General features: G+C 34.3%; 1 protein-coding gene across 1 annotated transcript in view; it reads right to left on the reverse strand.

Annotated features, from left to right (window-relative positions):
* Positions 1-13,417, reverse strand: part of AKAP9 (A-kinase anchoring protein 9) — a 190,330-nt gene that overhangs the window by 102,977 nt on the left and 73,936 nt on the right. The window contains exons 6-9 of the mRNA XM_081799698.1: positions 13,234-13,404; positions 12,349-12,504; positions 11,311-11,508; positions 3,878-6,292 (exon numbers count right to left, since the gene is read on the reverse strand). Coding sequence (XP_081655824.1) covers positions 3,878-6,292; positions 11,311-11,508; positions 12,349-12,504; positions 13,234-13,404 — 2,940 coding nt within the window. The remainder of the gene's footprint in view (positions 1-3,877; positions 6,293-11,310; positions 11,509-12,348; positions 12,505-13,233; positions 13,405-13,417) is intronic.

The following is a 13,417-nucleotide window of genomic DNA, read 5'->3' on the forward strand; positions in this document are numbered from 1 at the left end:
AACTAATACATTATATGTTAAAAAAAAAAAAAAAAAGATAGTAGGAAGGGAAAAATGAAGGGGGGGAAATTGGAGGGGGAGACAAACCATGAGAGACTATGGACTCTGAGAAACAAACTAAGGGTTCTAGAGGGGAGGGAAGGTGGGGGGATGGGTTAGCCTGGTGATGGGTATTAAAGAGGGCACGTACTGAATGGAGCACTGGGTGTTATACGCAAACAATGAATAATGGAACACTACATCAAAAACTAATGATGTGGGGCGCCTGGGTGGCTCAGTCGTTAAGCGTCTGCCTTCGGCTCAGGTCATGATTCCAGGTTCCTGGGATCGAGTCCCGCATCGGGCTCCCTGCTCAGCAGGAGGCCTGCTTCTCCCTCTCCCACTCCCCCTGCTTGTGTTCCCTCTCTCGCTGTGTCTTTCTCTGTCAAATAAATAAATAAAATCTTTAAAAAAACAAAAACAAAAAAACTAATGATGTAATATATGGTGATTAACATAACATAATAAAATTTAAAAAAAAATAAAATTGTACCATTAAAAAAATAAAAATATTTTAAATATAGAGAAATGCAAAGAATAATGTAATAAACACTTATGTACTCATACCCCAATTTAACAAATACAATTATTTTATCTTCTTTTTTTCCATTTCTCTCTACATACATGTTTGGTTTAGAAAGAAAATAAAATTTAATCCACTATGTTCCCATTCCTCCTTCCCCAGAGGCAAACATCACAAATTTGCAACAAGTCCACTGCATTTCTTATACTATCACTTTTCAGTACCTATAAACAGTACATTATATTTTATGTTTCTAAGAATTTACATAAATAGTGTAAAATGGTATTTATTTTGCAAACTGTTCTCATTCAAAATACTTCTGAGATCTATCCATGTAGATACAGATTATTTTAACTGTGGTATAGTATCTATGAATACATGAAAATTTGTCAACTTCCTTCTTGGAGATCAACTGGATTATTTCTAATTTTTTGATATTTCAGAAATACTGCGCTAAATTCTTACAGATATGTCCCTATTCAAATACACTAGTGTTTCCCTAGTACAGTGGATCTCAAACTTTAGCAGGCATCAGAATAACCTGGAGTGCTTATTAAAACAGACTGCTGGGCCCTTCCCCCAGAGTTTCTGGTTTAGGAAGTCTGGTGGGGGTCCCCAAATATGAATTTTACCCTGGTTTCAAGTGCTGCTGATACTGCTAGTCAGGGACCATAGTGAGAACCAACTAGAAATATAGCTGCTGGGTCATAGGTAATACACATTAAATGTATTAAATTTTACCAAATTATGTTTTATATAATTGTGCTAAACATTGATATTAATAGCATATGTGAGTATTCATCTCCCCACTTTTTATTGTGGGACTCATTTTGCCAATCTGATGGGTATAAAGTATTACCTTATTGTTATATCAATTTATAAGGGTGCAAGTATCCTTCCATGTTCATTAGCCAATTAGGTTGGTCGTAAGAGCAAAGTATTTTTTAGGGAGTCAGCATTATCTCTAAGCATATTTAGATTGCTCTGAGATGTTATTACTGTATAAATTATCACTCGATTTCTTCTGTGAGCTTCCCTCTACACACACACACACACACACACACACACACACACTTTACTCCCCTCTCCACCGATAAGGGGGTTTGTCCTGGTAGTGACAACTGGGAAGGGACTGTTTACAGGTTTGCCTCCCTTTACTTTATATAAATTAATGTCAAGGAGAAGGCATCTGAACGTCAATGAAAATGTCTTTAGCGGAGAAAATAAAATTCTTACTGAGAAAATTTGACCATTTTGAGGGCTTCAAATTCAGGTCCTCTGTCAATAATGTCTTTTTAAAAAATCTAAACGATCTCTGGCATTTTTAGGAGTAATTAAATTAAAACCACATTATGGTTTTGAAGACAATTTCAGATATTTAACAAAACATTAATAGTTATGCAATTTGAATTTTTAAACTCTATGTAGGTTATTAAAATGTAAAATATCTTTACATTTGATATAATATCATAAATGTGAATATACAGACAGTCCCCATCATATGGTGGTTTGACTTAGGATTTTTTGACTTTACAGTGTTAAGTGTAAAGGTGATACATACTCAGTAGAAACTATACTTCAAATTTTTAATTTTCATCTTTTCCTGGGCTACGTATGTGGTACGATACTCTCTCATGATGCTGGGCAGCAGCAGGAGCCACAGCCCCCAGTCAGCCACATGACCACGGGGATGACAAACAATAAATTTACAACCATTCTTCCCATTCAAGCATTGTTTTTTGCTTTCAGTATAGTATTCAATAAATTACACGAGATACTTAACACTTTATTATAAAATAGGCTCTGTGTTAGATGATTTTGCCCAACTATAGGCTAATGTAAGTGTTCTGAGCATGTTACTAGGTTAAGCTACGATGTTCAGTAGGTTAAGTGTATTAACTTCATTTTCAACTTAAGATATTTCACTTTACAATAGGTTTATTGTAATGTAACTTCATCCTAAGATCGGAATTTATTAGAAATAAAAAGAGAACATTTTTCCAAAGGCTTCCTACTGTATACAGAATAAAATCTCAACTTCTTACAAAGTCTGTAAGGCTCTCCAAGATCTTGTCTCTTCTTTCTTTTTCAAACTCTTTTTCTTTCACTCTCCTGCTTTCAAACTCAACTAAACACACCTTCATTCAATTTCTCAAGCTCACCTATGTTTTCACAATTGCTCTAATTTGCATGTAGTAGGCTCCCTCTTAGTCTTTTAGATCTCAGTTCAAATGTCAATTGCTCCAAAAGACCTTTCCTGATCATCCTATAGAATGCTGGCACCACCACTAACCCATCATTCTCTATCATGTTATCTGTTTTATTTTCTTTATAGGACTTATCACTACTTCTAACTACTCTACTCGTTCCCTTGTCTACTCTCTGCCTCCCTCACTAGAATATATTCCTGCTCTCTTGCTTGCCAGTATAATCCTATACCCGGCTAGAGATTCAATAAATACCTGTTGCATAAATTAAGAAACAAAGTTTTACTTAGCGGCATTATACAAGATACCTAGTGGAATTTTCCAGTTATTTCTAATATCACTATCCAACAAATATAAATTGTCAAGAATGATTTATTATAACTCATTATATGCATTCTTTAGTTATAGTTAGAATTAATACTTTTTACCCCTTCAGCTTTACACAGTACTCTGAGAAAATTCTAGGACTTAAGTTGAGATTTTTTTTCAAGGAAATACAGCATTGTAACTACTGAATAAGTAAGTATAAAGTACTGAAAAATTTAAGTGTTAATTTTTAGTTGTGGAACTTGGAAAATGCCAATATAAAACAAAATGCTGAAACCAAGCTTTGAAATTACAACAAAATATTATAAAGTAACTTTTTTAAAGTTCAGATTCTCAACAAAGTTACTGAAACTCTTGCCTTTCCAAAGAAAGTGAAACCATTCCTATGTTTTTATTTCCTTAACAGAATATATAACATAAATTAACTGAAAGAAAGGCAACAGTGTTTAAGAAAAAATAGATAAAACTAGTGATAGCTGGGATGCCTGGGTGGCTCTGTCAAAGCGTCTGCCTTTGGCTCAGGTCATGATCCCAGGGTCCTAGGATGGAGTCTCGCATTGGGCTCCCTGCTCAGCAGGGAGCCTGTTTCTCCCTCTGCCTGCCACTCCCCCTGCTTGTGTTCACTCGTGCTGACAAATAAATAAATAACATATTAAAAAAAAAAAAAGCAATGACAGCTGATAGGCCCAAATGAGAATTACATTATAGGGTTCAATTTTTATTCTATGTGTTTTAGGTAGATGAAAACATTTTTTGTATGAATTGTACATTTTCACTATGCTTTAGCATCTATATAAGTAAGTAAACATACCTGTTCTGATTTAAGTACACTAAGTTCCCACTGAAGTTTATCATTTCTACTTGGTTCAGTTGTCCCAAGTGATGATCCATTTGTCACTAATGGCAAATGATCCAAAAACAACTGTTCTTGCTTGCCTTCTTTTCCAACAGTCTTATTTTCAAAAGGAATTTTATCTTCCTCCATTATTTTTGATTCTTCAACAAAATCTTTATTTATTTTAGAAACTAACTCTCCAGAATCCTTGCCTGTCATAGTCACACCACCATCTTTTAAAGAGACTAACTGAGCATCACAAACATTTACATTTTCTGTCCGTTTATGGTTAATGATGATTTCTAGCTCTCTACATCTCAATAAAACTTGCTCTTTCTCTTGCTTTAAAGACTTCACTTCTTCACTCAGAAAACTAATCTCACCATGTTTCTGTTTTAATTGTTCAGAAAGATCAGACAATCTCTCCGCCAGTTCTAACTTTTCTCGCTTGGTTACCTCAAGTTTTTCCATAAGTTCTGTTGTATCTTTCTCAACAACATCACCAGTTTCCAATGGTTCCCCTATGAAAGTTTTGTCATCATCAAAGACTGAACTTTTCATTTTTACCATAGTTGGATTTATTCTTTGCAGATGATGAAGCTCTTCACTAAGCGTTTTAAGCTTACTTTTATACTCTACTTCTTGTTTGTTTTTGCTGTCTTCTAAGTCAGTTTTTACCTTGAGAAGGCAAGCATAGTCCTCCTGTAACTCCTGATAGTTAACTTCAAAATTTTTTTCAGCAAATGAAAAAGTGTTCCTTTGCCTTTCAATCTCTTCAGTTAGCTCAATACATTGTTTTTTGAGGTCCTTGTTTTCCTCTGTAAGTATTTCTATTTCTTTTTGCCAGTTACAGTCTTGGGATTTGGACTTAATGGAGTCTATGAAAATTAATTTTTCTTCTTGGTTAACACGTGTATACCTTTTCAACATGTCTTCAAGGGCTTTCTTTTCATCTTTAAGAGTGCTATTCTCTGCTTCAAGTTGTGTAAATTTTTCTTGAAGGTTATCCTCTTTTTCCTTCATTTGTTTCTCCAATAATTCAGTTTTAAGTTGTAATTCTTGAACTTCTTGTTCAAGTGTACCCTTTTCCTTTTCTTCTTGCCTGAGTATTTCAATTTCTTTTTGAAGTTCATTGATTTGAAGAGTCATTTCTTCTGATTTTGAATTCACAAGGGACTGCTGTAAATCTTTTAGCTTTGAAATTTCCAAAATTAATTGATTCTGCTTAGTTATCAAACTGTCTTTTTCAAACTGCATGGTTTCTATCTTTTGACTCATTTCATTCTGTAAGCCATCTATCTGCTGTTTATAGTGAATGCCTAAATTATCTTTTAGTTTCTCAATATTTATTCGATGTTCGATTTCTAAATCTTCTTTCAGTTTGGAAAGTTCTTCTTCATGACTAAACAGAAGCTGTGTCCTCAGCCTCTCTAATTCAGCTTCTTGCGATTCAGCCATTCTGTCTAATACAGCATTCTTTTCCCTTTCTAACATTTCAAGTTTTATCTTGTAATTTGTAACTTCTGCCTCATGTTTTAATTCTAGTTCTTTTCTGGATTCAGATGCAGAAACAATCTCAGCTTTCAAATCTTCCACTGTACTAAGGGATTTGTGTGCTTCACTGAGTTTACTTTCTTGTTCAGCTATTGTCTGTCTAGCTCTCTGAATTTGTTCCCTTGAAAAGCTCAATTCTTCAAAAAGGTCTTCAAGCTGTCTCTGTAGAGCAGACTTTTCTCCTGAAATTATTCCTAGTTCTTCCTTGAGTTTTTCTTTTTGAGAGTTATTATCTTGCAATTTTACATTCAGTTCATTTATTGCCATATTCATTAACGTTATTTGATCATTAACTGTAATACTTGGATATGATCTTAAAGCATTCTCCATTTCTCCCTTATGTCGTATTTTAAGTTCATCTATCTGTGACATGTGCTGTTTTATTAACTCCTGTTTCATCTGTACTATCTGCTGCCCATACATCTCATCCAGCTCTGCCCGGAGCTGTTCTAACTTTCTTTGTGTTTCTTGTTCCATTCTTTGGAGAATATCAGTTTCAAATTGGCTATCTTTATGATTTTTCTTCTGAAGTTCCTCAACTGTCCCCATTAATTGTTTTATTTCTTCAGAACACTGTTTTTCTTTTTGCTTGGAATTAGTCAGCTCTAATTTCATATTTTTAATCTCTTGGTTCTTTTGTACAACCTGTTCTTGTAATTCTTCTAGTAATTTATCAGCAGCTGTGACTTTATCCATTAGCTCTAGAGTTTTTCTTTCATCTTCTATTATTTTTGTATTTAATTCTTCAATGATTGTATCCTTTTCCCGTATTTCTTTATTTGAGCTTTCTACTTTTTTGTCTTGTTCCTTTAGAAAGAAAAAATGAAAATACATAAAAATGGCATTTTTAGTTCCTGGCAACTTAGACTGCTTAAACTCAATACCAAAAGACTGAGAGAAGTCTGGTTTTGTTTTGTTCATAATTCTACAAAAAGTAACTGCAAGGCTTGCCCCTTAATTTTTCCCAAGTCAATGAGACAAGACTTGTGTACCCAACACTATTTGTGAGCAATACAGCAGTGTTGGTCTTCTTGGAAGAAAGAAATTCTAACACGGCTATGGTTAAAAATAGTAATTTCAAAATTAGTAGGATTAAAATGTCTAGACCATTACATTTTCATCTTTCTTAATAACTGGTGAACATTCTAAGAACTTAATATTTTCTGCAGCTATAGTACTGTGTACTCTTTATAATTCCAGAAGAAAGTCTTAAATACATCTCAAGATTCTTTCCATGTATTCTAGTGACTTGAAGGTGTTAGATGGGCAAGTGCTATGAAAAGACTAAAACAACAAAACAGGTTCCTATGGGTCTGCCTTAACTTCATTCCTGTGGCTAAGTAAATCAGAAATTTGGGGATATCCAACGCATAAGTGGCTAAACCTCAAACAACATGCAAGACAACTATACCATTTATGGCACATCAATTTGATCCTAGACTTTGGGCTTGAACAGAAATTTGAAAGCAGGACAGATATTTTCTTCCAGTTCTGACTTGGGCCTCTATTTTGGAACTGTATGTAAGCCTAAATCGAGGACATAGGCCAAGGCACATCTGTAACAACAATCATTCTTAAGAGTGTTATAGCATAACAGCGTCAAGCAGAAGCCCTAGAAACCAAGTTTTGACTCTGTTATTTAGTTGCCTAAATAGTTCAGGGCTGAGGTCCCAAGTACAAAGAAAGTACAATCCACTGAGTGGAACAGAATATAAGTAGGTAAGTAAAATCACCTTACTGAGACAGGAGTTCCAGGTTAAGAGGACTTAAAGGCACCTTGGATGAATGTATTCACATATCTAAAGAAAAAATGTCAAAGCCTAGAGAAAGGAAAGCCTCAGAGGGTTGGCAGTACTCATTTCAGCAGAGTCTGGGGAAGAGAACCAAGGTACCTTAAGACTGAAATTCTGATCCTCTGGGAAAACCATATCTAATGTACAAAGCAATGTAAGGCGTTGTAGCAAGCAGAATTTAAGAATTTTAATTCACAAGCATGACTTTCCTACTGTGAGATGATACATCAAGTTATCATAGCCTAATGCTACAGAACATTTGACTCCAATATCCTTTGATCTCACGCTCACTAATAAACAACTTCCTATTATTATTATCTAGCTTTTCAAATTCATTTGCCCATGGAAAGAAAGTAAAATCCAATGAACTTGAAGTATACAGGTCCCTGTGATAATTATTTCTATAAATTATATAAATTTATAAATTAATAATCTTATATTCAAGGTTTAAACATTAGACTCTTCAACTTGAAAAATCTGAGCTTATCTCTGAGATAGCTCAAGTCTCAGTTGATAGAAGATAAAAACCAGACTTCTCAGCCTACAAGTCAAAGGCCAGATTCTGCACTATATAAATTAACTAAGGTAATGAATGTCATTCTGTGAAGCCTCTTGAGCAAAATCCTATCAGCATTTTTCTTGGTATCACATATTCCATCCAATGTCACCATAAGTTATTACCAAGTGCTGAGCCTTCTGACTTTAACTTCTGTACTACGATATGACATTTAAATCAGTTTAATCTCTTAAATCTCAGTGTTTTCATCTGTAAAATAAATGTAGTATTTCTTCTCTCTGTCATGGAATATGTTTGAAGCTAAAAGAAAATAAATATATTAATGTGTTTTATGCTCACTGTGCTATGTACAAATGTAATACATTTAAATACTAGAAAGTATCTATAAGGAATTTGGAACCTATAAAAAAGTAAAATTAGTTCAGAAGGTCAACTTCAGTTGAATTGTTAAGTAAGTAATTAGTCTTGAAATGTTAACACTGTTACAAAATCTGTAATACTTCTATTTCCTGATTTTCATTTGGGGGGAGGAACCCTCATAAAACACTTAATTCAAAACTGTCCAACATGTGATATAACTGCAAACAACAATTCTTCATTCAACTCTTAAATAATACAATTTCATGGCTCATTTTTCTTAGTACTGTTTATTTCAAAATATACGGTTTTAAACCATTTATTTTGTGTTGCAAAAGACAGCTCTGCGATCGAAGATAAAATCCCTCTATTTTTGGAAACAGACCTGCGGGAGTGGGGAGTAACAGACTTCCTGCCTGTGACCACTCTACCATGGGAAGTTCTGAGGATTAGGGGCAACAAGAATGAGGCTGGAATCAAGTGTAGGTGTCTAGGGAACCACGACAGTTTCAACTATGACCCTAATGCTCTAGTCCCTCAGCTGTGCCTGAGCCTGCCCTACTGACACTTGTGGAACTACTACTCAGCGGTATTCATGCAAAGTAAAAAAAAAAAAAAAAAAAGGAGAAGTTTATATATATATATATATATATAACAAAGAAGAGACTGATGATAACAAGTATTCTGCTAACATTCAAATAAACAAAGGTAATTCCCCCTATGAAAATGAATTATTTAAATTTTAAATACTTTCAAATAATACTGCCCACTGAATATAATAAATACAACAAAATCCAACTTAAAGGCTCTTCTAACTAAGGCCTAGACTATTTACACTTCCTCCTGTAAAGACTCACTTTCAAAAACTATTTCTAGGTTAAACTATTTTTTGCTACCTAGACATTTTTTAACATGTTTCAGCCTGAATCTTTATATATACTACAACCTCTATCTAAAATGTCCTTTCCTAAGTCAAGCAGAGAAAGTCAATTATCATATGGTTTCACTTATTTGTGGAACATAAGGAATAGCATGGAGGACATTAGGAGAAGGAAGGGAAAAATGAAGGGGGGAAATCGGAGGGGGGAGACAAACCATGAGAGACTATGGACTCGGAGAAACAAACTGAGGGTGTTAGAGGGGAGGGGTGGGGGATGGGTTAGCCCGGTGATGGGTATTAAGGAGGGTACCTACTGCATGGAGCACTGGGTGTTATATGAAAACAATGAATCATGGATCACTACATCAAAAACTAATGATGTACTGTACGGTGACAAACAAAACAAACAAAACAAAACAAAACAAGAAAAGAAAATATCCTTTCCTATCTATCAGCTCAGATTCATAATATATTTGCTTATTTACCAAATGAATATTGATTAGCTGCTAATGTGCCACACATAATGCCTACTGCTGAGAAAACAAAATATAATTATAGAGAAATTATTCCAACTTACAGACTGGCCTCAAATATCATCTCCCCCTAAAGCCTACTCTGAGTGACTTCCCTTATGAAGCCAGACTACTCAAAACACTTTTTACCTACGCTTACCCTTGTTTTGTGCTATCTTGTGTACATGCCCTATTAAACCATGAGGTTCAGCGAAGAAAGGGCACATTTTAGGCATCATTATCTTTTGCAAGGGCCTGGTGCAAAATAGGTGTTCTGTAAACAACTATCTAATGATTTTTAAATTATCTTGGTTGTAAAGCATAGTTTCATAATTTCAGTAGCTTAAATTTGTATGTTTCCTATTTTCATAAGAGTATGGTCTCTGGAATCAGACTACCTAGGTTTGAAACCTGGTTCTGCCGACTATTACCTGTGTGATTAGGCAATTTACCTCACCTTGCTTTGGCTTGATCTCTTCATCTGTAAAATGGGGGTGATGGCAGAAATCTCCATCTCATAAGGTTATTACAATGATTCAATGAGTTAATATGTGTAAGATGCTTTGAATATTGCCTGGCACCACGTAAACAAAAATAAATGCTAGCTAATAATTTTATTATTATCCAAACAATATTCTTGTCTTGGTTATTTTTCAACTTCTTGCATAAGAACTTACTAAGTTGTAAAAAGTACCATATTATATGTACAGTCTGTCCTCAATATTCACAGATTCCCTACTTGCAAATCCATCTTCTTGCTAAAATTTATTTGTAATCCCAAAATCAATACTCATAGTCATTTGCAGAAATGCACAGAGCAGCAAAAAATTTGAGCTGCTGGATATGCATGCTTCCAAAGCTGACACCAAACAAGGCAACTACACTTGACTTTGTTTTCGCTCATTATGAGAGCATGGATGGAGAAGAAGAGGATGGAGACAATAGGGGGCAGTGCAGTATAGCACAAGAAGCATGGTTCTGGGCCAGCTATATGGGTTTGAATCACAACTCTTACAAGTGTCAGTAGGGCAGGCTCAGGCGTCACTTAACACTTGTAAACCTCATTTTCTCTTTTGAAAAATAAACAAAATATAATCTACCAGGATGAGCTGTTTTTAGTTTTTAAGATTATAATCTATGAGATATGTTATGTGTGTATGTATGTATATATGTAAATATAGTCCCTAGGATATATGTGTGCATGTATATAAACACATACATGCATATATATGTATGTATGTACATATAAACAAATATAAACATATGAAATATATACATTTCCCTTTTTTTCCCCATGAGCATATATTGTTAAGTAAGTGTTCCAAGCAACTTTATAAAACATAACTACTATAAATAGAGACTCTATTGTAGTTTTTTCTAATTAAAATCCATAAAATTTCATTTTGTCATGGAAATATTTTCAGAATTTCATAACCACTGCTATGAGTAGAAATGAGTAGAAATACCTTTAGGTGAAAAAAAAAAAAAAGAATGGAAATTCTGTTTACAAATTTAGATTCTCCTGAGAACTCACTTTAACATGGCTGATCACTACCAAAGGAACTCAGTAATGAATTTTTATTCATTTAAACTATTATTGTGAGACTCCCAATTGCTTTTGAAAGAAGTTGTTTTGCATACTTACAGAGCTTTTCTTAAATGAAATTTTGTAATTCATATACATAACAAAAAGGATAAACAGTTGTATAAAACACTTCAATTATAAAGCTGTTATACACTGGCTGACTTCCTTAAAATAAACATACCATTTCATATGCTCTAATTTTCTCTTGCAAGAAACTAATTTGCATTTTGAAGTCTTCTTTCTTTTTTTGATAATCTTCTAATAAATGGTCTTGTTCTTCCAGCTGTTGCTGATGAGTGAGGATCTGTTGTTTTGCTTGTAATAAATCTGCAGCTGTGCTACTGTGAGTGCTGTTTCTTAGAGTTTCACTAGCCTGTAACTTGAAAACAGAAAGAAACCTCCAAGTTAAATTCTGAAGAGATTGCACTAAGGAAGAGATATTTTTGGGGTATTGCTCGGCCCACAGTTGCTCTCTGGGAAATCTGCTAGATTCATAGGCTTGAAACTCCAGTAAACATGCTGCCATGGCTTATCAGATGATCGTGGGCACATTATCCAAGCCGAACCAATAAGATTATCTTTCCCATCATAAAGGAGAGAAAGTCTAGTGACATAGCTAAGACTAAGGCAGACATACAGAAAGAGACGGGGCCTAAAAGACAGTACTTCCTGGATTCCAAATGACTTTCCAGTTTGTGATTCTATCCCTTTCAGAAGTCTGGTTGCATTTTCACTTGAATTCTGTAAGATAAGCCTGTATTCTTATATTAAATTCCTCCCTTTTAAATTATTTTCTGTACTTGCCATCAGAAACTTTAATACCATTAGATTCTTACGGCTCTGATTAAAGATAAATGGAACACATTCTGTCTAGCTACTATTTTAGAAACTAAAATAAAATCATAGCAGAGTTGGCAAAAGGTAGGATGTGACTACATGTTAATTTCCGCAAAAATCCGCCCAATCAGACTTAAAAGATTTTGCAGGCTTTCAATATATAGACAAGGAAGAAGTACAGAGAAAATACATCAAGGAACCACACAAGAACTAAGAGTTAAACTCTTGGTTATCATAACAACAGGTATTCACATATTTCCAACATGATACATAATAAGCAAATGGATTTTAAACAAACTTAAATTTGTTCTGAAAATTAGAGCACTTGAAAAAAATTCATTACTAAAAATCTAATAAATTTTGTTCTATTAGTAATACTTACATGTTGGAACTGAATCTGTAATTTTTGACTTTGTTCTGTCAACTCTAAGAATTCTCTCATTGTCTCATCCTTTTCTCTCCTTGCTTGTTGTAAATTAGCAGTGAGCTGGGTTATGATGCCATCTCTTTGCTTAATGGCAGCTTCAAATTCTTGTAACTAAAAGACATCAGTGAAAATAAAAAGTGCCAGACTTATTTTTTAAACAAAACTGATTATTACTATAGGTAACTATTCTTCAAAAATATAATATTTAAAATGCACTGACAGAATTATGATAATTTGTAAGTAACCTTAACCATTTTTGTCTGTAACTGAAAGATTAGCTTGCAGAAATTGGCTTTACTTCCAAATCAACTTAAAAAAAATTACTAGGTTTAACTTCTCCATTTATCTGCTTCCAGAAGGACAAGTGCCTTTATATTTAGGGATGCCCCAATCTGTTCGTAGGCAACATCATCATAGACATATTCAATTCTCACTTGTTTCTGGAGAGGCCGAAACTAAAATGTATTCTGTCCTCCTCATCAATGGCCTTTTTCACCTTGTTTTCATAACTGACTTCCACAAACAACAGATGTCATTCTAACCACAAGCGCTTACTTTTACAAGGACTCGCTGACATTTTTAATGAGTTTAGGTCATCATATTGTGATGTGGTTTGCACCATAATTTTCTCTCAGGCTGATTACAAAAACACCAGAAGTGATTTCTGCCTAGCTATCTCATAAAAGATTAAGCAAAGTTGTTTGCGATATGTGTAAGGACAAATATGATGAGATGACTTAAGTTACTATTTAAAAACCTCATCTTTCAAGACCGTACATACACTATCATTCAAATTTCCTATATTTGTCTCAGTAACAAAACAAAAGCCACATAACATACCTGCTGCAGTCCATCAGTCCCGTAGGTGGCTCTCATTTCTTCTAGTTCTCTGTTCAGCTCTTCAATTTCATGCTGTTTACCAGCCAATTCATTTTCCATCATCTCTAGGTGGGTCTGACTGTACTGTGCTCCATGTTCAGAATAAGAATCATCAGCACCAAATTCTTCTTCCTAAATCAATCCA

The sequence above is a fragment of the Leptonychotes weddellii genome, chromosome 12, assembly GCF_054177405.1.
Source record: "Leptonychotes weddellii isolate Sample4059 chromosome 12, ASM5417740v2, whole genome shotgun sequence".
Lineage (NCBI taxonomy): Eukaryota > Metazoa > Chordata > Mammalia > Carnivora > Phocidae > Leptonychotes > Leptonychotes weddellii.